The sequence below is a fragment of the Gracilinanus agilis genome, chromosome 1, assembly GCF_016433145.1.
Source record: "Gracilinanus agilis isolate LMUSP501 chromosome 1, AgileGrace, whole genome shotgun sequence".
NCBI lineage: Eukaryota > Metazoa > Chordata > Mammalia > Didelphimorphia > Didelphidae > Gracilinanus > Gracilinanus agilis.
In genome coordinates this window covers 790,781,506-790,808,273 of record NC_058130.1, presented here as the reverse complement: position 1 = coordinate 790,808,273, position 26,768 = coordinate 790,781,506, and the positions used below count along the sequence as shown (strand labels likewise).

Below are 26,768 nucleotides of genomic sequence, written 5' to 3'. Positions count from 1 at the left end.
AAATTTCAACTTCTTGTTTTCACTTTTAAGCTTAGTTGTATTAGTTTTGTTTATACAGTTTTGAACTCAATACAGTAAAAACCTCTTTTTTATGCCTCATAATATCATCTATTTTTATTTGGTCATAAATTCTTCCCTTATCAATAAATTGATCTGAAAGGTAAGCTATTGTACTTTCCCTTAATTTTCTTATGGGATCAGTTAATGTCTAAATCAAATACCCATTCAGACCTCATATTAGAACTTATGATGTAGTAGAGCAAATTATTTTGAGTAAGGTGAGAGCTTAATGTGAATGCCTGTGGTTTCTGTGATGTAGTGTATAAAAGGCAAAATTACAAGAGTGACAGTAAATTAATCTTGTTTAATCTACAGTAGAAGAAAAAGATGAAAAAATAGGAGACACACTTCCAATACACCATTTAACTTGTTATTCTGTGGCTACCATTAGGACATCCTAGCCATGCTCACAGGTAAGTCCAACCAGCAACAAAACTGAAAGACCTTGGTTATCTGCTCTTGCTTCATGTTATCAAGCCTTTTCTCTGCCCACTAACTCATAAATCTCATCTCAAGAGCCAACCATGGTTTTTTTTTGCCTGGGCTGCCTAGGGGAGCAGACTGGAAGCAGTGTAGAAGATACCACCATGACCCTATCTTGTGATCCCTTAACAATATTGCTGCCATTGTATCCTCACCAAATGGTCTCCATCACACAATTCTTCCCTCTGAGTCACATTCAGGCTTAAATGAGATATGCATTTCCAGAAAGGCAAGGGGGGATATTTTCTTCACACAAAGCAAGACTGAAGCCGAATGTTAACATTTTCCACCTAGCTTGTACACTTAAGTTTCCTCCCTAGTGTGGATTCTCTGATGTTGAGCAAGGTTGGAGCTGCAACGGAATGTCTTTCCACACTGCTTGCATTCAAGAGGTTTCTCCCCAGTATGGATTCTCTGATGGAGAGTAAGACTGTAGCTCCGACTGAATGCCTTTCCACACTGCTTACATTCATAAGGTTTCTCACCAGTGTGGATTCTCTGATGTTTAGTAAGAATGGAACTCTGACTGAATGTCTTTCCACATTGCTTGCATACATAAGGTTTCTCACCAGTGTGGATTCTCTGATGTACAGAAAGATGGGAGCTCCGACTGAATGCCTTTCCACACTGCTTACATTGATAAGGTTTCTCCCCAGTGTGTATTCTCAGATGCACAGCAAGATCAGAGCTGCCACTGAATATCTTTCCACATTGATTGCATTCATAAGGTTTCTCCCCAGCATGGATTCTCAGATGTACAGCAAGTTTGTTGCTCCGACTGAATGTCTTACCACATTGCTTGCATTCATGAGGTTTCTCCCCAGTGTGTGTTTTCAGATGAACAGTAAGATGGAAGTTAAACCTGAATGTCTTTCCACATTGTTTGCATTCATAAGGTCTCTCCCCAGTGTGTATTCTCAGATGTACAGAAAGATAGGAACTTCGACTGAATGCCTTTCCACACTGTTTACATTCATAAGGTTTCTCCCCAGTGTGAATTCTCTGATGCACAGCAAGACTTGAGCTACAACTGAATAACTTTCTACAATGCTTGCATTCATGACGTTTCTCCCCAGTGTGGATTCTCTGATGCACAGCAAGACTTGAGCTACAACTGAATAACTTTCTACACTGCTTGCATTCATGATATTTGTCCCTAGTGTGGATTCTCTGATGCACAACAAGACTGGAGCTTCGACTGAATGTCTTTCCACATTGTTTACATTCATAAGGTTTCTCACCAGTGTGGATTCTATGATGTACCTTAAGATCAGAGCTGCAATTGAATGCCTTTCCACACTGCTTACATTTATATGGTTTCTCCCCAGTGTGGATTCTCTGATGTATACCAAGACTGTAGCTCCAACTAAATGCCTTTCCACACTGCTTACATTTATAAGGTTTCTCCCCAGTGTGGATTCTCTGATGTACAGCAAGACTTGAGCTACAACTGAATGTCCTTCTACACTGCTTGCATTCATGACATTTGTCCCTAGTGTGGATTCTCTGATGCACAGCAAGACTGGAGCTACCACTGAATGTTTTCCCACACTGCTTGCATTCATGAGGTTTCTCACCAGTGTGGATTCTCTGATGTCTAACAAGATTGTAGCTCCGACTGAATGTCTTTCCACACTGCTTGCATCCATAAGGTTTTCCCCCAGCATGGATTCTCAGATGTACAGCAAGACTAGAGCTGAAACTGAATGTCTTTCCACATTGCTTGCATTCATGATGTTTTTCCCCAGTGTGGGTTCTCTGATGTGCAATAACACTGAAACTACAACTGAATTTCTTTCCACACTGCTTGCACTCATGAGGTTTCTCCTCAGAGTGGATTCTGTGATGTATAGCAAGACTGGAGTTGAAACTGAAAGTCTTTCCACAGTGCTTGCATTTGTAAGGTTTCTCCCCAGTGTGGATTCTCTGATGTGCAGCAAAACTGGACCTGTGCATAAAAGTCTTTCCACACTGATTACTTTCACTAGATTTTCCCTCTGTATGCAGTTTTTGATATGAATTTGGAATATGAGATGAATTTGGAAGTGGAACACAGAATTCTCTGAAAGCAAAGTTATCAGGACCATCACTCATAAATCTTTGTAGCTCCATTTCTTCCACAGGAAGGCTCACTTCTGTTGGATTCTCCTTCATTTCAAGTCTGACCTCTCGTTCTAAAAGAAATAAAAAACAAACATACATAGAGCAACATATACATATACATACATACATACATATATATTTTAATCTCTTTTCCTCAACTGTCAAACCATAAACTGTTTAATATCCTATTTCCTCAGATAAGAAGTCTTCCAACTTAAATACAATCTATCCTTTGAAAAGGCCATTACCTCTGTTATAAGGAAAAGAGCAAGAGCAGGAGCTGCTAGAAAGACTGAAGCAGGAAGGTTCCAGAATTCTAGGGAAGTGACAGGGGCTTCCTCTGAGATACCCTTAAAGGAGGAGTCTGAGTATGTCTGAATTCCTTGGGTGGACCTAATGAGTTTATCATTTCTACCTCTCCTGTGGCTGTCCTTTGGATCCAGCTACCTGTTCCTGTGTGTATCTTGTTGCTGCTGATTGATAAAGAGTCCAACAGAGCTGCCTATTACATCTACAGATATCTGTCATTGAGAACCTTTTCACTTTAGTCCTGTTCCTGCTTTTCTTCCAAATTTACTACCTCTATTCACAATTTAAAGGGGGAAATTTGGATAGTGAAGATTATTTATTGTAAAAACTGAGATTTTTAGATAGAGGTATGTGATAGTGCAAGTATCAATTGGCAGAATGTAACAACTTGATTTGGTGGGAAGGTTAATTTACATTCTTAGTTAGATGATCCCAATTCACTTCCCTTCCCTCAATAAACACTGTTTAATATTATTTGGGTTTTATCCTGTTGGTCTTCCCAAAACCTGAACTTTGGATTAATGGTCTTAATCATTCCTTGATCATCTAGATACTTAATTCATTTGGCAGAACCAGGCAAATCTAATCTAGATTTTTTCTGGCAAGGCAAAAAGGGATTTTTATTAAAGGCTGAGGGCCAGTGGGTTAGCTGACAGTTGGGCAGCCTTGGGAATTCTATGGGACATGTCTATCAAAAGGCAGAGGACAGAAGGTTACATCCAGCTATCTGAAGGCACACCACTGAGTTTAATTGACAGTTAGTTGTTATAGGGACACACTTTTGTCCAAGGTTATGATGCTGAATAATATCTTTGATTGAAAAAACTTTTTTCACTCAAACTGATGACTATTTAAAACAACCAATTTTATACTCGTTTTTATTTCTACATTATTCCTGTATGGCGGGTGATGTTAGAAGGGATAATGCTAATGTTTTATAATGCCTTGATGTTTATTCCATACTGGTGACTAAAGGATTTTCCAAAATATTATTATGTGTTATTAAGTTGTGACTATTTAAAACCAATTATGAAATTGATTGTACAATGAATCTATTCTTATGTACCTCTTGTGGATATGGGTTTGGCAATTGTTTATTAATATAGATGGCTAATTCTGGTAGCTCTGTTTAAAATCAAAGTTGTTATTAAGTAGATATTTAGGGATTGAGAGTTAAAACAGATGATAAAAATGCAAGGTAAGATGGATTTAATGGAGAAATGTTTTAAAGAAAATATGGTAAATGGCAAAACCAATGGTTGTGATATGATGAATGTTATAATGGTTAATGGTACAAATGGTGAAGGAAGTGATATAAAGGAAGATCTACCAAGTAGGCTAGAAAGGGAAACTGAGAAATTGAATAAGAATCCTGCTAATTTCTTTCCACTGAGGGATATGCCATTCATTTCTCCTCATGGGATATTATATCTCAAAGCCCATAAACAATTTTCTGCAGCAGAACTAGATGCCATAAAACGTAGAACAGCATGGTTCTTTGATGAGCCAAATAAAATCATTGGGGAATTTTAAAAAGTGGTCAGGATGTACAATCCTAACTATGGGGATTTCTTTTTACTCATGGAGGAATTATTAATGAAATGTAAGAGGAATTAACCCCTTGGCCAGAGTATTACAAGGAATTAGACCTGAATTCAATGTAAAACTAGAGGTAAAAGCTGTAGCAGCTTTAAGATTGGTATAACTGTGATAATGAGATTAAACCTATCCTGCCCATCTTTAGATTTAATCACCAGAGGTGAAAATATCACCACTTAACTCACAAATTGGCAAGTGTGCAAGGGTGGGTGAGAAATCAGAATTGACTGACTGTCCCCTGGGCAGTTCTAAGCAAAGCTTCTGTTCTGATTGGATACTTAAACTAGGAGGAAGGCACAGGAAATGTTGAAAAAAGAAGCTACTTTAAAAAGAGAGTGACTTCCTGTAACTATCTTCTTGTGTCTTGGACCTGAAGGAACACTGGCTGAGACTCTGGACTAGGTGAGATTGCTCTTAATCTAGCTCCTTTGGAATTACATATGGTGAGTATAAATATTAAATCTTCCTGGATCTCTCTGAAGGAACTCTCCTTTTAAGAGGACCAGAGACTGAAGCTTTTGCTTCATTCATCTATGGACCTTGGGCCTCACCTTAGTCCTTTCAGAATGTGGACTAAACCTGCCTGGCTTGAACCAGAGGCTGGAGCAAATTACTCAGTCTGTTAGATTACTTATCCTATCCTATCCACTCTGATTTTCTTACTTTTTCTCCCTCTTCTCATTTGTAAATAAATTACCATAAAAGTCATTTTGACCTGAGGAATTTGTTCCTCGGGATTGATATTTATTCAATCCCCTGGTGACCATCCCTTTTTAATATTCACCCAACCAAAATCCCCTTTTGCCCCTTACACAACCTAGGAATCATTATGTTTCTAGGGAAAGGAGATCTGGTGATCAGAGATGTTATCTCTGCAATAGAAATGGACAATTTGTGAGAGATTGTCATTTTAAGGAACAATTCTCCAGACAACTAAATAGGAGTAATGGGTTATAATAGATACAATAATGGATGGAGACAAAATAATAATGGATGGAATAATAATGGCAATAATTATCAAAGGCAGAATAATGTAAATAGTTATCCTAATGCATGATATCAAGGAGCTCCAGCACCAGATCTTAATATGATGCAGGAATAGGTGAGATCAGGAGAAAGATTGAAATAGACTCAAGTAGAGAGTGGTTAGAAGGGTGATCAGAACAAGGAGGCATGTTCATAATGAAGGTATACCTGGCTTTCTCAAGTATGTGGTAAAACAATAGAAAAAGGATTTAAGGTTAATGGTATTGAACATAAGGATTATAAAGTTAATGAATCTGCAAATAATGTAATTGAAACAAAAGAAAATGTAATTAATGTTAACAAAAGTGAGGAAAAAGAAAATTGTGATGTAAAAATAGTTGAAAATTCTAATGACTGTGTAATAATGGAAAATAATGAAGGATGTAAAATAGATAAGGAAAACATGATTTTGAATGGGAACAATGATAACAAGATTGAGGTTAAAGGGATGAATGACAGTAGTGAAAAATCTGATGAAGGTAATAAAGATGTAGAATCCTGGGAATAGCATGCAATTCAAGCAGATGTGAGTTTGGATGGACAGGAAATAACTGAGCTTTGTACTGATGTTACTGTGGTAGCTCCGGTGTTGGAGACATTCCAATCACCAAACAGCACGGAATCACATGTGTCTATCAGTATTAGAGACCAGATTGATGATCTTCTGGTTGACAGAAGAGCAAGTAAATCAGTTTTGCAAAGTTTTCCTGAGAATTGTATATCTCTTGGTAAAATGGAAGTAATAGGTGCTACTGGAAAACCTCGAAGAGTAGCAAAATTACCACCTAAAATTATTACTTTAGGTCCATTATCTGTGGAGCATGCAATTCTTTGTATGCCAGAATGCCCAATGAAGCTCTTAGGTAGAGATTTATTGTGTAACCTGAAGGCAACAATCCAACATACTCAAACTGGTGATATTTCATTACATCTACCAGAAGAATCTCTGAAAGCCTTTCCATTGCCTTTAATTGATGCAGTGAATAGAGGGTGACTTAGGCTCAGTTTATACAATACCTAAGGATATCCCTAAGGATCTTTGATCAAAGTCTTCTACTTATGTGGGTTCATTGAAATCAGCTACTCCTGTCAGGGTTAGGACTAAGGAAGGACCAGTTCCTTGTGTACCTCAATATCCCTTGACTAAAGAAGCAATTGAGGGAGTAAGACCAATAATAGAATCCCTAATCCAATGAGCAATTATCATTTCTTCCTTCTCAGAATTTAATACATCAATTCTTCCTATTAAAAAGCCAAAGATGGATGAGAATGGCAGACCTGTATATTGCTTCATTCAGGATTTAAAAGCTGTCAATGATTATGTGATTAAGCCTCATCCTGTTGTACCAAATCCAACTGCTATAATTCCTTCCATTCCAAGCCAGGCAAGATATTTCACTGTGGTATTTATGCTCACCTTTTTTTTTAACACCAATTAGCAAAGATTCTCAAAAAAAAAATCATAGTGAACATGGATTCATCTGCCCCAAAGATATATAGACTCACTTAATCAATTTTCACAAATTCTTAATAGTGATCTTAAAAGTATACAATTCAAGGTGGCAGCTGGGTATCTCAGTGGATTGAGAGTCAGACCTAGAGATGGGAGGTCCTAGGTTCAAGTCTGGCCTCAGACACTTCCCAGCTGTGACACTAGGCAAGTCACTTGACCCCCATTGCCCATCCTTACCACTCTTTCACCAAAGAGTCAATACACAGAAGTTAATGGTTTAAAAACAAAGTATAGAATTCAAGGAGAATAAATTGGTGCATTTTGTGGACGATATTCTTTTTACATCCCCAAATGTAAAAGTGTGTCTTAAAGATAGCAAGATTCTTTTGATAGAATTGTAAAAGTGTGGGCATTAGATCTCCAAAGGAAAATTATAGTGAGTTTTGTCTAGAAATATTTGGTTTTGTGTTACCAGAGGGTTCAAGGAGTATTACACAAAAAAGAATAGCTGATATTCAGAAGCTGACTGTTCCAAAGACCAAAAAGCAGCTCAGAGCTGTTCTTGGAACAACTGGATTCTGTAGACAGTGGATACCCAGTTATAGCAAAATAACAAAATGTCTTACAGAGTTAACCAGGAATATAGAACCTGAACCTCTGAAACTAAGGCCTGAACATCTGCAAGTTTTAATGAAGCAAAAAGAAGTCATTTTTATCTGCACCTGCTTTGGGAATCCTGGACTATTCTAAACCATTCCAATTGTTTGTTAAGGAGACCAAGGGAATTGCTTCTGGGGTACTGAAACAAAATTTGGGACAAAGTTATCGTCCTACTGGATATTATAGTTGTCAGCTTCATCCAATAGCTGCAGCTACTGTACCTTGCAGGGTAGATGCTGCTGCTGCTGTTTAAGTTCAGAAGGCAGCATATTTAGTTTTGGGATTCCCATTGACTATATACTGTTCACATCAAATAGAAGCACTAATGAGGAAATTTTGTACTCAAGCTTATTCAGATCAAAGAATTTCTAAGTATGAAATTATTCTCCTGGGTAGTGAGAACATCCAGTTGAGGAGGTGTAGTATATTAAATCCAGCTATACTTCTTCCTGATTTGCCAAAGAATGATGAACTGTTATATCAGTGTGTGGAAGTAGTAGATCTAGTGGATATGCCTAGGATGGATTTGAAAGACACTCCTATTGAAAATCCTGACTTGGTATTATTCACTGATGGTTCTTCATATTTGGGTAATGGAATCCGTTGTACTGGTGCTGCAATGGTCACAAAATTTGAGACACTATGGTATGGCTCATTAACTAGTAATCTTAGTGCTCAGGGAGCAGTTAGTGGCATTGAAGCAAATCTGTCTTCTAGCTGATGGTAAAAGTGCTAATATCTATACAGACACTCAGTATGTGTTTTCAGTATATCTTGCAACAGGAAATATCTGGAAACAGCGAGGTTTTATTACTGCATCAGGAAAACCAATTGCACATGCAGAAATAAAACTGAGTTGCTGGATGCTATATAGAAGTTTTGTCTTGTAATTGTCGATAGATTAAGAAAGGGGCCTGAAACATTTCCATGTACTACAAATAAAGCTAGCTTTGTGGTAAAAGTTTGGCTTAGGGAAATTGTTCCTAGGTTTGGTGTTCCCATTACCATAGATTTTGAGAAAGGATCTTATTTTACTCAAGGTATTCTGAAAAGAGTCTATGAGAATCTAGGAATAATACCTGAGTATCATGTTCCTTATCATCCACAAAGTTTGGGTCAAGTGGAGCATATGAATAGGGGAACTCAAGACTGTGGTGGGAAAAATTTGTGCTGAAACTCAACTAAAATGGCCAGATAATATTCCAATAGCTTTGTTTTTCCTGTGTACAAGATGAAGAACAGATTTGCATATATCATCTTAAGAAATGCTTTTTGGACATGCTCCATTGAAACCAAAAACTTATAACACAGTTTACACATCTCTCTTAGGGGGTGTGGAGGTGCAAAATTTGCTACATCTGAGTTAAAATTCCCAGCATCCTTTTAAGTACATCCTCTTTTAATGTATGGGGGCTTGGGAGATAAATTTGTTTGAGACCCACGCTGTAGGGCTCTTTGTGGGGAACTTGAGCTTTGTTTTGATTAAAGTGTAGCATGTGTGGGTCTCTGGCTCTGGCCCTGCGCATTTATCTGAAGGAATCCCTTTTTCTCTCTTTTACTATCTCTATTTTGCTATAATATAGCTACTAAAAAACTACTAACAGCCTCATAATTTAAATTGTAATTATTACAGGGGAGATTGTCAAATTGCTTCATATTTAAGCATATTACAACAAAGGCTTAGAGAACTGTATCATATAGGAGTATTGATCCAATCTGGTCCATTGGATTATTCTCTTCATAATTTTCAACCAGGTGATATGGTATATGTGAAAAAATTTGCCAAAACATCAGCAATACAAGAGAGTTGGGTTGGTCCTTATAGAACCATATTAATTTCACCAACATCAGTGAAAGTGTTAGGAAGAGATTCTTGATATTACTGTCCGCCTAAAAAATTAGCTTATAGAATTGAAAATGAAAATGTAGAAATTGTAAAAGAAGCAGCAGCAGATGAAGGAGAAGAGTTGGTAGAAAGCTGAGATTTCATTAGTCAAACAGGATCTGCAGTCAAAAAGATCAGTAAGGAGAAGACATTCCAGTGGAAGAGGACATTCCAGTGGAAAAGGACATTCCTATAGAAGGGGAGGATTCAGAGATATTGAAGGACATTGTACAGAGCCTGAAAGACTTGTAAATAATAAGACGAAAAAGACTTTAAAGAAGATTTTCAAAGAAGAGGATCAAGTCATTGATGGACTAATGATTCTATGAATTTGGTACTGTAATATAGCAACATAGCATATTCTCATACTGCATTCAATAGTACATATTACTGCCATGGATTTTGGAGAAGAGAAGATTTCTTCAAACAAGACAAGAAGACGGAAAATATGAAGTTTTGGTAGTTGCATGCAACAGTAACTTAAGAACATAACACAGTATAAATAACAACATAAACATATATAAACATAAATACAGTTAAGATATATTGATTTACTACTTGAATGAGTGAATCAATGAATAGTTACTTACTAACAATGTTATAATTATAGAATAGTTACTAACAATGAATAGTTATTTAGTATGGGATTTAGCTAGTTTAGGTTTAGTAATTGTATAGATAGATAGGGTAGTTTTAGGAGATTTTATTAAGATAGGGCTGTAGTGAGATTAGAGATTATGGCTGATAAGATAGGGTCCTAAAGTACATTACAAAATACATTGCAACATACATAACATATATTACATATAACAGTACATATTATATATCACATCACACATGAAAATAGATATGTAAATATATGTAAACAGTGTGTATTATAGTTAGGGTTGAAAATTGTATTATAGTGTATCTATATGTATATACGTAATGTGTATAAATATTGGGTTGTATAGGTATAGCATACATGTGTATATTATATATAGGCATGTATTACATGTATATATGTAAATTATGTATGTAGTTAAAGTTTGATATATATATTTGATTGATATAAAATTTGACATATAGAATAGATACCCAGTCCTATGTAAAAATTCAGCTATATATAATAGGAAAAAGGTTTTTATTTGGAATAAGATTGTGTTAAATATTCATTTAATTTTAGATGTATTTTGCAAAAGTAAGTTTGATGGATTGGTTTGAATTTTTTTGTAAAAAGTTATGTAATCTTATATTAATTGAACTTTTTAAAAAATTTTTTAGTTTTCTATTAAGGCATTACAATAGTAATAGAATCTTTCTGCATTAGTTTTTAAGAGTAGCATTTTATGATTTTAATATTTTGCATGAAGTTTTGTGTTTATATTTGTATTTTGATTTTTTTTGCTTTGCTTATTTTGATTTTGTATATGGTTACTTTGTACTTTGAGCTTTGTAACTCTTCATTGTATAATTTTCCTTTTTCCTTTCCTTGAATTGAATTCTTGGGGTAAGGTAGAATTAGATAGGATAAGGTAGGTAAGTGTAGGCAATTTATTATTTTGGGTAAGAAATTTAGTTTAGGTGGGATATAACTTTGTAGATGCACAAATACCAAAGTATTGTTTTCAACATTATTTTGGCTTTGTACAAAGGGGGGAACTATTATAAGGAAAAGAACAAGAGCAGGAGCTGCTGGAAAGGCTGAAGTAGGAAGGTTCCAGAATTCTAGGGAAATGACAGGGACTTCCTCTGAGAGACTGTTAAAGGAGCAGGTTGAGTGTGTCTGAACTCCTTGGGTGGACCTAGTGAGTTTGACATTTTTCCCTCTCCTGTGGCTCTCCTTTGGATCCAACTACCTGTTCCTGTGTTTCTGTGTGTATCTTGTTGCTACTGACTGAGAGTCCAACAGAGCTGCTTGTTACATCTACAGACATCTGTCAGTGAGAACCTTTTCACGTTAGTCCTGTTCCTGCTTTTCTTCCAAACTTACCACCTCTATTCACCATTTAAAGGGAGAAATTTAGTGAGTGAACAGTATTTATTGTGGGAACTGGAACTTTTAGGTAGAGGTCATTGATAGTGCAGATACCAACTGGCAGAAGATAACTAGATTTGGTGGGGAAGTTAATTCATATTCTTAGTTAGATCATTCTAATTCCCATCCCTTCCTTCCCTTACTTAAAGAAACCCTGTTTAATATCATTTGAGTATCCAGTAAATTGTATCCTGTTGGCCTTCCCAAACCCTGAACTTCTGATTATTGGTCTTAACAATCATTCCTTGATCATCTAAACTTCCCTATACCACCCTAGTATCATCTAGATACTTAATTCACCTCAAGGGTAAAGAACAATTTAAATAACAAAGTATCTGCCATGTGATCTCATTGTCTCTTCATAACAAATCTGGGATTTTGGACAGGCTAGCTTTGTTACATTCCTAACTCAGACTATGACTTCAGAAAGACTGGATGAGTAACTTGACCCAAAATCCTGGCAGCAGAGACCAAATCCAGTGACTAGGCATGCTCTGCCCACAGTACTAGACAGTCCACTTTCAACCTTTTTGCTTTCATTTTCAGAGTCTATACATTCAATCCTCTCTTCATACATATGACACCACTGGGTACATGGAGACTAAATATATCTATTATTTCATCATCTTGTTTCTCTGTAAGCAAAATGTAATTCCCTTGCAATTGTTTTCTATCTTGTTTTGTTCCAGCATTTGAAATCAGATGAAGAAATTCAGCACTCTTTCTTCCATTTATCTAAGGCATAAAAGATTTTGTTTTGTTCCCTACACCATGAGAGCAGCCATTACTTTCCTTTAAATGCCTCTTTTCACTAAAATAAAATCATTCTACTAAATATAATTTAAAAAAAAACATGGTATTTCCTATGTTTACAAATATGTTTCATACAGTAAGTTGAATCCATGATCCTTTTATAAGGAAATGGGCAGGAAAGTTTTTATATTTCTCACCTTATAAAGATACTAGAGTTTTAATGATATTTTTCTTAAACATCCCAATACAGGTGGTGGAGCATTCTCATTGTACCTCAGAAACTTGCTAGGACTTTTAACCCTGGGCAAGTCACATGAGCTCTTTTGGTCTTAGGCTCCCCAAATATAATAAGAACATAAAAATATCAAGTGACTCCTAAGGTTCCTATGAGGATCTAATGAGATAATATTTATAAAGAGTATGACACATACTAGCAGACATATGCAAATAGTGATATTTATTTTTATCATTAGAATTTGGATTATTTCCTCCTCTGATTGCTTTTCTCCTTAAACTGTCATTCTCTTCACTCCTCTAGTTCCTGATTTCCTTGTTGAATTAACTGCATTTCCATTCCCCAACACTCTTTTCTCCCTGGATCATCTCAGAGTGAGATTCAGGATCTGGTGCTTCTTTCAAAACCACCTATATGTTTGGGTTCCAGATTTTGAGCTCCAAGACAGCCCAGACTGGTATTTCCCTTCCTTTGTATGCTCAAGTCTTAGCATGGTTCCTAGACCATATTTATTATTTAATACATGTTTACTGACTAGGCCCAGGACTTATGTCAGGTCCAACCTCTTACCAGGATCCTTGCATTCTGTTTTCTCTCTTGGAAGGCAAATGCATACTCTGGCCTCAGCCGTGTTCCTGTCCCTCTCTTGCTCTTATTTCTCAGCAGTCAACAGTAACTCCACTGGAACTAGAGCAGACCCAATCCTGAAGATCCCTGATGCTTCTCTCATTTCCCTAAAGTGAGGCGCTGTGGTCACTGATTGTCCAAGAACAGGACAAAGCCTGAGCCCCAGAGAGCAGGAAAGGGCATGGGGTGATGATTTAGGGAAAGCTTAGCCTTGGATCACTTCTAATGAAGGCATCATTCTTTGCTCCTCCTCATGTGCTGCAGGTCAATGGAGAGAAGGAAAATCAGGAAACCAGCTGCCCACCTCCACTCTACATTGAGGTTCCCTGATGTAAGCTGGGTCCTCACCATGGCAAGGCAATCCTGTCTCACCTCTCTCATGGATTCCCTTTGCCACCCACCACAGCAGCCTTCCAAATATTTCCCTGGTCTCCAGTATTCCCTCATGGCTTTCTTCCACCCCTGCCTCACCTTCTGAGCTGAAAATTTGGCCTTATATTTCATACAACACAAGCTGGATCCCTTTAAAGAGCTCTCTTATCCACCACATCTCACCCAGATCAGCTGCCTCCCTTTCCTCTCTGCCCTCAGGATCAAAGGCAAAGGTCATTCTTCTCCTAACTACAGAAAATCTCTCTCCATGTACAAAGAAGCCTATCCCATCCCTCATCTATTCTTCCCTGCAAGGCCCTCACTGTTTTTCATCTTCAGCCTTTCCCACACTAATGAGCTAATGACTCTCTTCCTCTGGGAACAAATAAACCATTTTTCCCCAGTGCTCCAAACTCTCCCTTGATCTCTTCCTCCCCATGAAATACTATACATCTGTCCTCAGGTTCTAAGGTAAATTGCTAGAGATGGCCATTTGAGTGAGTTGTGTCAGTGCCTTTCCCTTGTTATCTCCGCTATACTTTCCCCCAGAATTCTAAGTCTGGCTCTCCCAAAGCCGAAGGCCACCTGACCCCATTAGTCCTCTAGTGCTCCTTCTCTTCACAGCCTTCCCTCTCGTGATCGGTTGTTCTAGAGCTGGGATCTAGAGGGCTTCTACAGAACTGTCAGCATGCTGCTGTCTGTACCAGCAAAGGGTGAGCTCCATGAGGGCAGGGGATGTCTACTGTAGCCCTTTATGTCCCCTATAACTTATCTAAGGACCCAGTACAGTTCAAGCACTCATACATGTTTCTGGATACTAGTGAGCTCACAGGGGATAACCTCAGCCATTCTGGCACCTGCAAGAGACTTCAAGGCCCTTCGGCCCCAAACACTGACTTCTTTGAGAGTTATAGACTGATCCCATGAAGAGAGCTGATAGGGAATCCAACAGCCTCATCTTACAGATGGGGAAACTGAGGCTCAGGAGTTCAGAGACTTTCAAAGGGAGCCCCTGCTAAAACTCTGAAAAAGAATTCCAAGTTGGGTCTTCCTGCCCTAAATCTAGCCCTGGCTTCACCAGAACATACACAACCCTCTGGTCACCCCTCCTCTCCCACACCTCTTTTACCCTACCTTACCTGGGCAGCAGCTCCTCAGGCCTTCTTGCTCTAGCATCCACGGGGCTTCCCTCTGCTCCAAATAAGAGATCAAGACTTCTGAGGGAGCTGGAAGCCCTGGGCATGGGAAATCAGTCAGGGAGGAAGATGGAGAGGAGCTAGTCATTGAGTAATCTTTAGGGAAAGGTTGGAGAATCCAGTGACTCCACTCAGAGACTCTGTCCATGGGATAACCACAGGGGTGTACCTTCACTCTTCAGTGTCTATAATGAAGGAGCCCAGGGTAGGATGTGCCTGTTACCCTGTAGGGGGACCTCGAATGAACAACAGCTCCCCTCCCCCATCCTATTCTGGTCCATTATGGCAGTAACTCCTAAATTCCCACACTGGGTCTGAGGGTCAGTGTTCTGGGTCCGCCTGAAACCCCAGACATAGGGATCTCAATGGATCAGCTTTTCTCCCATCACCTTGCCTTCTCCTCCCTTCCTGACACCTCTCTGAGCCTTGAGGACTATTCTTTGGAGGAGTCTCTGCCTCCTTTTTTGGGGAATTTAACAATCCTCCTTGGGTCCAATAGCACTTCTCAGCAAGTCCACTCATCTTGACAATTACAGAGGAGGGCAAGCAGGGCCTCCATCAGGCTTAAGGGGACTCATGGAGGAGAGCTTTTAGGGTGGGGTGATGAGGGGAGAGAAGGTTAGGGAAACGATCAGGAAGCAAAATGTTAGATTCTAGGGCATTTTCTTCAGAGAAGGCAGGACTTGGTCGATAGTTTTCTATTATCTGGGAATGAGAGGCAGCTCAAAGGGGAGGGGGCAGGGGCCTGGGATTAGAGGTAGGAATGCCTCAGTTGATATTTTGAGACAAACAGCTCCTATGTGGGTGCTTCAGGACAAGCCACTTAATCAAATCTATTTCCTCATCTGTAAAATGGGGATAATTGAGTGACTGAATTAGGAAGATGAATGTGAAGACGAAGTGCCACAATATTACAGAGAACACCGTTGACACAGCCCTTCCATGTGTGAGATTCTCCAACATACATTGGATCTCAGAGTTCAGGAGCACCAAAGGGAGCCCTGAAGGCCCTATTACACAATGTAAAGTCCTTTTACAGGAGAACCAGGCAGCAGGAGGGTCCTGGCTCTGGGCCTTGGCATACCAGTCCTCCTCCCTTCATCATGACTGCAAACTGCTCCCAACCCTGCCTGCTGCTGAGGGCATTATTCCCTTGGATGGCAGTCTTGGCAGCAGGGAGAGGCTCCTTACCTACAGAGAGCAGGTTCCAGGAAGTCTCCAGCATCACCTCCTTGTACAGCTCCTTCTGGGGAGGGGACAAGAGGTGCCACTCCTCCCGCGTGAAGTCCACAGCCACATCCTTGAAAGTCACCACCTCCTAGAGCAGCCCAAGGCAGAGCACAGAGGGCTGAAAGTTACATCACAGTGAAGAGCCCACCTCTGGTCAGTTATATGAGGAAACTGATCCACAGAGAAGGGAGGGGCCCAAAGGTCCCACCCTTGGTCTGTGTCAGAGCCAGCACTAGAAGCTGAGTCTGTAAGAGCCCAATGGAGGCTTGAGAGAAGCACCTCTAGGATGCTCCGGAAGGAAGCCAAGGAGTTTCTAGTGTATGAAGAGAAATCTCTAGGGGATCTCCAGTGCAGCTTGGAGGCAGCCAGCATCAGTGTGAGCCACCAGAGTGCCAGAGCCTGAGCTGCAGAGGTGGGGGGAGCTGGGAAGGTAAAAGGCAGTGTGGTACAGAAGGTGCAAATCAACCCTGCAAAGCCTTACTGTAGAATTTCTGACAGTTGAAAAGGGTTTAGAACCCTGACTAGAGGCAGTTGATCCTGGAGACTCGAGAGTAGGAGTGTCAACTGAGCTTGGTCTTTGGACTGAAAACCTGGCTTGATTTTGCAGCTTTTCTCTTAAGATTTGTAGCTTAACTAATTCCTTTGGATCTCCCTGACGTTCCCTATCCCAATCATCATTTCCCTTCCTGATTTTCCTGTGGGTTTTAGAGAGAAGGGTGGATCTGGGTGGTAGCATTCAAACTTTGTAAACTTAGTTTCCTATAGTTAAGTAGGGCTTACCCTTGATACAAATTATCTCCTGAATCATTGTGTGCAACTTTCCTAACCTTAAAGGCAACAAAAGCTCCTGGGACTGAGAGGCAGGTCCTTTCTCAGTCTCACATTCCTGTGTCACTCCCCCACCTGAAGTTTCTCCCTAGGCGGTTGTTAGAGATACTTTGTATCCCTCTGTCCTTTACAATCAACCCTAAACCTCAATAATCCCTGTTGTTCACTTAATTGAACTTTTGGCTCAGTCATTGGTTGACTGATAAAAAAGGAAGAAGGGGAGAAAGGAATAGTATTCTGTCTGGGTCCTGAGGGAGTTGGAGGCGTACATTTTGGAGGAAGTGGTAATCCCTATACTTCCTCTGGACTCTTCCTTTGTGAACCTGAGAAACTGACTAGAAAGCCCTCTAGTCAGTTTCAAGCCATTCTGGCTGGCCCTAACCTTTGTCTGTAAAAGTGCCCTTCCTACCTGAAGAACTCAGTCTGTTTCCCTTTAGTGTCTCTGTCTCAAACCTGTGTTACCCAGTCTGTGTCTCCCTGCTGCAGCTGCCTGCTCAATTACCTCATCCTCTCCCTTTGCTCCACTACTGCACCCTCCTTTCCTACCTACTGACTTAGGGACTCACAAACCTCATCCACTTGCCTTATCCCCTATTACAACTACCTTATCACCCTACCTGCTTTAATCCCCTTCTTATAACTGTACCTGTTTTAGTCCCTTATTACCTCCAGCTTTTAGTCCCTTACCTGCCTTAATTTCCCATTAAAGCAGGCCGGGAAGGAGAGAAGCTTGTGCCTCTCCCAGAACTAACTGGTTCTCTGGGCTGGGGGGTTGTCTCTGAGCTTTCCTGATCTCTTGATGTCTGGCAAGCCCAGCCTGAGGAAGCTGAATCAAGAACGAGATCTAGAAAGGCTGAGACCTCTCGTTCTTTCTCCTCTCTCTCTCTCTCTCTCATTACTAATAAATGCTCATTAATCTGGTAATAAGTCCCCAGATCAATTTTTATTAATCATACTCTGGAAGGCATGAGAAAGGAGAGAATGTGTCAGAGATTTCGGGGATTCAGGATGCAGCCCAGGTGACCTATCCTTGGAGAAGGCTGAGCTGATCTCAGATCATTTACTTATTGATCCTATTTACCAGGAACTGCTTTTGTCCGGTAACTGCCTGAGTCCTGGTTTTCTGCCTCCTGACTCAGTTCCACATTCAGCCAGCCTGTAAGAGGTAAAGGGCAGAATCCAGCTCTGGGACACTTCATCACTGTTCTAGCCTCATTCCAAGGCATTTACTGATCTTGGAGGATTCAGGAGAGCCCCAGACAGTCAGGTCTAGACTTTCTATACCCCCGACCCATCTCAGAGATGTCTGGGTTGCTGCCCAAAGTCAGGGCCCTGTATAAATGGAGATTTTGAACCTTAGACTTCATCCCCCTAAGTCCCTTAGTTTTTCCAAAATTGCCTTTAATCTCTCTTGCACCTCCACGTTTGCATGGTCTTCTTATTGTTTTATATTTGTCTGTAATTACTCCCTCTTTCTCTTTTGTTCCTGGGAGCGGGTTGGTTAGTAACTTTTTAGTTAGGTCTCTGTTAGTTTATAATTAATAAAATATTCATAAATATGATATTTAGTATTTTGCATATTAATTTTAATCTCCACAGCCCTGAACTTGCACTGGACTCACACAAGAATATCTTCTTAAGACTGAGGAGAGAAGGAGGGCTGGGGCATTGCTGGCCCCTTATGAATGATTATTACAGTCTGTCACAGTGTCCCTGATTATCCCAGCTCTATCACCAAAAATGAACCTCCATCCTATGACAGACATCACTTAGCCTGTCTATTCTTGGTTCTGTAATCCCCCAAACCTATCAAAGAGATTCAACCTCATGATTAGGGTTTGGAGCATTAACAGACACAAGCCTCTGAGCCCTTTTACTGAAAGGCAGCATTTCCCTGCTTGTCTTCCTTGGAGAGTTGCCTCAGTTACTCTTTGGTTAAATTTCATTCCCAAAACATGCAAATGTGAGCTTCACAATACCAGCCACAGTAGATGTTGACTAATGAAGAAGAGTCTCCAGTATTTATAGGAATTGACCCCGAAGGGAAGCGATCATTTGCTTCTTCAATAACCTGAGCAGCAGAAATGCAAGAGAAGTGAATAACTGAAGACAACAGTGCAGAAGTAGAACATCAGAGACCAAAAAGAAGTTTCTTTTAAAAACTACAGGCAAGAAGAAAGGGAAGAAGGAGGAAACCCAGGAGAGCTAAATATGAAGGTGAAGACAGAGAGGATCATGGGAAGAAGCTTGTGGTATCCCATCTGCTCCAGGAGGATGCTTCTTGTTTTGGATTGCAGGACCACAGAGGAGAAGAGGAGGTAGATACAGAGAAGATGGGGACACACACAGGGCATCTCAAGGACCACAGACTGTCATTTCCATTCCCTCTACATTCAGCACCTGTTCTGCAATTCTGGGGATTCCCCAAGAGGGAAAAGACAGTCCTTGCCCTCCAGGAGCTCACAGCCTACTGGGGGAGGGAGACAAAACACAGTCCCATGGACACAAAGCGAGCTCTGTCTAGGAGAAATGAGGAAGAATGGAAAGAATGAAGGCACTCTGACTAAGAGGGACCAGGCAAGGTTTCCTGTAGAAAGTTTTTAGTCTTTAGTTGAAACTTACAGGAAGTTTAAAGGGGTCAGTGATTTGAAATGTGGAGGAAAAATATTCCAGACATGAGGTAAAGCCATTGAAAATGCGTAGAACTAGACACAGTCAGATCACATGGTAGAGAGAGTAGCAGATGTGGAGTCAGGAAGACCTGGGTTCAAATGTGACTTCAGTCACTTACTAGCTATGTGATCCTGGGTAAGTCACTTAACTTCAATTGCCTAGTCCCTATCACTCATCTATCTTAGAACTGATCCTAAGATGGAAGGTAAGGGTTAAAAAAACCACCAAGAAACCTTTTCCATTTTGGGGCAGTTAGGTGACTCTGTGAATAGAGAACTAGAACTAGAGACAGAAGGTCCTGGGTTCAAATATGACCTCATATTTGACTCAAAAATGACTTTCTACTTATATCACCCTGGATAAGCCATTTATCCTCAATGGCCAGGTACCTCTTAGCCATCTTCTGCCTCACAACAGATATTTACTATCAATTCTAAGACAGAAAGTAAAGGACTTTTTTTTAAAAGGCTGTAGCTGAAGGAATCCAGGAGGCCAGGTTCCCTAGATTCAAGAATATAGACTGGGGAGTAATGAATAAGAAGACGGGAAAGAGGGTTTTGAACACCAAACAGAATGGTTTTTATTTGATCCTGGAGGGAATAGGGAGCTACTGGGGTTTATGGAGGAGGGGAGTGACACGATCAGAACTGTGCGGTAGGAAAATCACTCTGGTGGGAGAATGGAGGAGGCCTTGGGGTGGGAAGAGCCTTGTGGGAGACAGACCCAGAAGAAGGTTGTCTTAATAGTCCAGGAGGGAGGTGATATGGTAGTGACACAGGACAGAAGGGGGTATATTGGAGAGATGCTGCAAAGGTGAAACTGATTGGTCCTGGCACCATATTGGATATGTGCGTAAGGGGAGAAGCTGCTTCTGGTTTTTGACTCTCCCCCTCCCCCTGGTGCCAGTCCTGGTTGATTCCCAGTGCCAATCCCAGCTCCTGCTAAGCTGTTCTGATCCCCTGGGATGCCTGATGCTCAGACCGAATGCCAGTACCCTACCTGCCTGCTGCTGCTGCCTGTGCCTCCGACTCCTGAGACTCCTGCCTTCCACCCCAGCTGCCACTGCTTAAGATTTGGGAAGTATACAAAGAAACCCCCGCTCCCCTTCTTTCTCATTGCATGCACCTGGGACTTTCCCAGGGGTGTTTCCTCATAGACATTAATGACTTTTAACCTGAAGAAAGCTTCTCTAGCTACCTTCCTCTTCCCCCAGGCCTCCACATGGTTCTTCTAAAAGATGACCTAGGCACCCCCCACAACCCTTGTGCCACGTGGGATTCCCAAACTGTGGGTTTTCCAGTCCTTACCCGAAATTGGCTGCTTTCGGGGAGAGGACTGAGTTAGCATGTGGACCATTTGAGCCTGCCCAAGACTTTGATCTATATACCCTTATGGAGTCATCCATACTGTGCTCAGTAAAGAGCTCAGTTAGAAGGAACTTATATTGGATCAGAAATAGATTTTTAAACCTCAGACTGCATGGGCTTTTTTTTTAAGTCTCTGTATCTTATTGTATTTTGCTGATTGTTGTTTTGTAATTTAATTTTGTTGTTTTCATTGATTTTTCTGTTACACTGGATCATTTAAGCTAATGAAGTTTTGGCTGCTAGATTCATTCTGTTCATGATTTTACTGTAACTCCCAAATAGTGAACAAATCTATTAGAATTGGTAAAAAGGGTTTTTGACTGCATTGCTTGTAATTTGTTCCTTATATTATTGTATTTCCTGACTTCTTTAAGGTTTCAATTTTTTTAAGTTTACCTATATTAATCTAATTCTGTTATCTGTACCATATTTGAACATCTTAAACATTTTTTTAGTTGTAAAAAGCCCATAACCTCCATATATACTGGATTTGTTATTTCAACTCTAGGATCACATGCCTTAAGTTTTTATTCGATCTTAATAATTGTATACAATCTTGAAGACTGATGCCTTGAGAATTTAAATTATAAATTTTATAAAGGGTCTTTAGAATTGACTTTAGATGCCTAGTATGATAATTAGATTAAGTCTACCCTGCCCATTTTTAGATTTAATTACCAAAGGTGAGAGCACCTTCTAATTCTGGGAGGTTCTAACCCATGTGTGCTAGAGTGAGTAAAGAATCCAAATCAACAGACTGCCCTTATGCTTTCTATGAGAAAGTGTATATTGTGATTGGACACTCAGGCTAGGGGAAGGCACTGGAAGTGATGCATACATGACCCCTATAAAAAAGGGAGTTGAGTGAGTGAGGCTGCTTCTGGTTTGGTGAAGGGGACCTGAGGGACCTTTGCTGGTTTGTGACTGAGACTGTTCCACAGGGTGAGTTTAAAGACTGAATCTTCCTGAACTTCTATTAAGAAACTTCCTTTTATAGACTCCATGAATGAAGTTTGCTCCATTCACCTCTCCAGGCCTCAGGTCCTTTAACCCTCAGCTGAGGGTTAAGATCTACCTAGATTAATTAGTGAGATAGATTCTTATTTTCTTCCTCTCTCTCTTCTCTCATGTAAATAAATTTCCATAAAAGTCAATTTTGATTTGAGATTATTCTTAATTGAAGATTGATAATAGTTCAATCCTCTGGCGACCATCTTTAATATACTGAACCCATAAAACCCCCTTTTCACCCTTACATTTGTACCCTTCTGTATAAATGATAAGCTTTTATATATTTATTATAAAGAATGTTGTCTTAAAGGGGTAGAGGAAAGAAATGGAAGTTTCCTGCCCAAGCTTTTATATATTACACAGGAAGCCAGGAGAGCTCCTGTAGGCTTGATGTTTTGTCTCTTTTTTTGACTTGCTTTCCCATCAGAGGGATCTAGAATTCCTGAGGATAACTTAGACCCAGAAGGTTTTTTTTAATCTGATTTTTTTAGGCTCTGCCCCACAATTGCCATGGAGGCAGTAATAGAGTTTTTAAAGAAAATATCTTAGCCAAGGTTGAATGATTTACTATACCTCATTTAACATACAGGGGCTTGGGAGTTAAATTTGATTGAGACCCATGCCTCAGGGCTCATAACAAGTGGTTATAATATGGGTTTTTTTGCTATTGTCTTTAAATGTGTTATTGGAAATTATGGTTTATTTTAATGTGCATTATGAATCTTCTATTTTGTAAAAACCATTTACACTCACAGTTCATGGAAAAGCCTAACAGGAAATGGATATCATTTTTGGGTAAAAACCTTTCACTAATTCTAAGCTATATATATATGTTTTTATTTTTAAAACATTCTTTTATTATTTTTCCTTATATATGCAATACAATTATTGTTTCATTTCTTCCTCATTTTTATACTTGAAAACATTGTATTTTTCCCTGAATTTTTAAATTTTCTTATTGCTTTTGCTTTTAATTTTTTAATAGAGTAATTGACTCTTTTTTCCTTTTTTCTCATTTTTGTACTGAAACTACATATAATGAATGTTAATCCTTTTTTGATTTCACAGTAATATAAGTTTAATATAAATATATATTTGCTATGATATTAATGCATACCCAAAAAGCCTTAGACTATGGTAACCTGGCAATTATTGGAAAATATTAGGGTACTGTGATTAATGTCTCTGTCTGATTCCAGGAGAAGGAAGCAAAAAAGCCATAAGGTCATGGAAACTGTTGTGTGCAGATGCAAAGCATGGAATCCCAAAGGTACAGGGATAGCCTCACCCAGAATTCCAGGGGACCCCCCTGGAGAACTTTGGGTGAGGGGCAGTTGAGAAGGGTTGGAGACAGTTAATTTGTGGGAGTGGATGTGAGCAGACACTCTGCTTGCTTCTCCTGACTTGGGGTTTCTCCTGAAGTGGCCATTGTAGCTTAAGCCAGTGGTTTCTACTCATAGGTTTCTACTCATATCCTCCAGAGGGGATGAAGCACTTAACTAAAACTGGCTCTCTTGCTATTGATAAATATCTTACTCTCTAATCACTAAGTAATTATATAATTATATTAATGAAGAATAGTAATAACAAATCTAACCCTATGAGTAGAAACCACTGGCTTAAGCTACAATGGCCACCTCAGGAGAAACCCCAAGTCAGGAGAAGCAAGCAGAGTGTCTGCTCACATCCACTCCCACAAATTAACTGTCTCCAACCCTTCTCAACTGTCCCTCACCCAAAGTTCTCCAGGGGGGTCCCCTGGAATTCTGGGTGAGGCTATCCCTGTACCTTTGCAGGGATTCCATGCTTTGCATCTGCACACAACAAGACCAACTGAGAATCTGCAAAGTGCCAAGGAGCAAAAGGTCATGCAAACCATGGATTGAGGAAGTTCTATATCAATACTGAAGGGTTTGAAATTAGTGTTTGAGATTCAGGGTTGCAGCTTTCCAACACATGTTAGAGGCCAGACTTCCCCTGAGCTTCATTTCCTAGCTGAGCACTTAAGATTGGCTATCATTACGGCTCCTCCCTGAGAAGGTGCAGGCAAATCAGACCAGGAAAGACACTTCCCTTGCACACATATTTGGTCCTGTTATTTCTCTTATATATAGAATGGCAATTTTCTGTAGTACTGGCTCCTGAATGGGTAATTGCAAACTACTTAAATCACTTTAATTGGGCCTTGATTCAAGGATCTGTTATAAGTTTATTTTTCCTTACATTTTTTGCACATGAGACTTTGACATTTTACATTTCATTCACAAGTTAATTTTTTCTCTTTTATTTGGATTTTATTTTAATTTAATTTAATTTTTTAGTTCTTTTTCCAATTGATTTCATACAACCCCGTAACTCAGCCATGTATCCTTAGCTGACCTGGGGTACCCTCTTCAGGGGAGAATGTGTTATTGATTCTCCTCAGGGGAGGTGTGTTAGTTTTATAATCACAATGTCTGTATTATAATCTATAATGCAAAATTTTAATTCTTTTGAGAGTAATTTCAGGGGGGAATTTATAATTCTCCTCAGAAGGGAATGTATGTTTTATAATCTATAATGTAAAGTTTAAGTTCTTTGAGAGTAATTTTAGGATAAGAAATTTGCCATCTCCCAAGAATCCAGACAATGAACCTGTTTGGAGAAGGCACCATGAAGATGCCTGAAGAACCTTCACTGGATCATGAAGATCTAAATGAACTTTGGGGTGCAGCTGATTGAACTATGGGGAGTTGAATGCATTTGTTTTGAATGTACACCCTTACACCAAAGGGGACTGCCCCCTAATTGGCTTTTTGTCAATGAGGCTATCATTGGTTCATTGTTTTTGTCCTCTTTTCTTTTATCCCCAAATTTCTGTAATTTAAAAGTTATGTTTACAAGAGTGTTTGAGGAGACTAGTCTCTCTCCACTCTCAGGGGGGAATATGATATTGGAAATTTGGGGTCCTTGATCTCAATATTGAGGTCTCTGGTATAATTTCCTGTGGATGTTTAGGGGACTTGAAAACTATATTTCCCATGATTCCTCTTGTGTAATATACGTGGGCAGGAAGTGTGATTACGTAGAGAGAGGTATAAGACTTGGGACATGATTTGCGATGAACTCTCCTATGAAGCAGCCAAGAGGGAGAAGGTATGGTGAACATTTGAATTAGATCTTAGCAGGCACACGGTTCCTTTTAATTATCAATATGGCTGTTAATAAAACCCTAATATATTTAATGATATCCTTCTATATTAATTTTATTTGTAACAGTTGTCACTGGCAAGAACCCTGACCATTCCTACAACAGGTTCCACTTGCATATACTGTCCTTCCAGCTCCTTCCTCTCCCCTCACACCTCCCTCCTCCTCCTCTGACCCAGGGACACTGGCCTCCTAGCTGATCCTTGGCCAAGACCTTCCCTGGTCTGATTCTGGGCCTTTCCAGGCAATGTCTGTCTCCCTGCAGGGAATGTTCTCCCTCCTGCCTCTGGCCTCAGAGCTTCCTTCGAGTCCCAGCTGAATCTTCCCCTTAGGAACCAATGATCTCCCCAGAACCCATAGAGCCTTCCTTCCCACAATGCCTCCCTCCATTCTGCCCACACAGAGGTTGCTTGTATAAGGCTGCTGAGGGGTCTCCTTGGTCAGATTGGGAGAGGGGACAGGGTGGCAGGGCCTGGAAGTCGGCCATCGGCTTCTCCCTTCCTTTGTGCAGAGCAGTGCCGGGCACACACCGGGGTGTTCCTTCACTATGGCTAAGAATTAGGAAAGAGGAAGGAGCCAGAGAGACCTGGGAAGACTCAAGACTTGAGGCAGAAGCCAGTGAGCAGCACCAGGGGAGGATGTCTTCTCTAAGGATGACACAGAGAAGGGGACACCCTCCGGCTCTGCTCCAAACCAGGCTCAAGAGGGAACAGGTGAAAAGAAACAGAGGAAGAGGGTGTGAGTGTCGCCAGGCAAGCAGAGAGAGCAAAGACATGATCCCTAGGCAGGGAAGAAGTCAATGGGGTCTGAGCTCTTGGAGTTTGAGCTGCCAAGAGCCAAGGAATCACTCCCAAAGCTGAGAAGAGAGCCAGGAAGGGCTGTTCCTCCTGTCTGGGATGTGGGTACAGAAATGGCCCAGCAGGAAGGAGGGAATAGTTTTCCAGCCCATCTTGTGTCAGAGCCAAGGAAGGGCCTCCCTGGCTGATGGGGCTCAGAGGGCTGGAATGTACTTACCTGGGCTGGGAGTCTGTCCCTCTCAAAGGCCATCTCTGGGACTCCAGGCTCCCTATAGAGGCAGCAAAGTAGCCCCAGTGAGTCCATCTGGTGAAGTTCCTCCATCTTTTCCCTGGCCTTGTCTCTGCAAAGGTTATATTAGAAGTTTTGACAAAATAAGAGAGCAACTTTCAATCATTTAAGTTTTTTTTTTTCTTTTTTTAAACCCTTACCTTCCGTCTTAGAGTCAATACTGTGTATTGGCTCCAAGGCAGAAGAGTGGTAAGGGTAGGCAATGGGGGTCAAGTGACTTGGCCAGGGTCACACAGCTGGGAAGTGTCTGTGGCCAGATTTGAACCTAGGACCTCCTGTCTCTAGGCCTGGCTTTCAATCCACTGAGCTACCCAGCTGCCCCCCACAATCATTTAAGTTTTAATGAGAATATAGTAGAGTTGTAAATTAATATTATCCCTTTAAGCCAGAGGAAAGAAAACTTCTAGCAGCTTTTAACAATTAAAAATTTAATTTAATTAAAATAGAGATAGTAAAAATATATAGTAAAACGAATATAGTAAAGGAGAGAAATACAGGAAAAAGGTAGAGAAAGAAAATTTCCTAATGTTTATACTCGTTATCCTATAACTTACTATAACTAACTATATTTACTACCTAAAACTGTCTTTACCTACCTATAACTGC

General features: G+C 40.2%; 1 protein-coding gene across 1 annotated transcript; it reads right to left on the bottom strand.

The window, feature by feature from the left end:
* Nucleotides 1-846: 846 nt before the first annotated feature.
* LOC123230494 (zinc finger protein 883-like) lies at nucleotides 847-26,195 on the bottom strand. The gene is made up of 5 exons (XM_044656638.1): nucleotides 26,091-26,195; nucleotides 18,811-18,907; nucleotides 17,918-17,992; nucleotides 16,217-16,430; nucleotides 847-2,383 (listed from the first exon to the last, which is right to left on the bottom strand). Exons 1-5 carry the CDS (start codon nucleotides 26,193-26,195, stop codon nucleotides 847-849), a joined length of 2,028 nt encoding a protein of 675 aa, XP_044512573.1.
* Between the last annotated feature and the right edge of the window lie 573 nt (nucleotides 26,196-26,768).

Excerpts from the sequence above, each read along its gene's own strand:
- LOC123230494 (XM_044656638.1), bottom strand. The coding sequence starts at position 26,195 with ATGGAGGAACTTCACCAGATGGACTCACTGGGGCTACTTTGCTGCCTC. Across the intron at positions 16,431-17,917 it reads CCGGACAAAAGCAGTTCCTG|CTCCCCCCACCTCTGCAGCT; the intron begins GTAAATAGGATC and ends TTACCTTCCCAG. Across the intron at positions 2,384-16,216 it reads GGCTCTGACACAGACCAAGG|AATCCACTCTGAGGAGAAAC; the intron begins GTGGGACCTTTG and ends TATACATCACAG.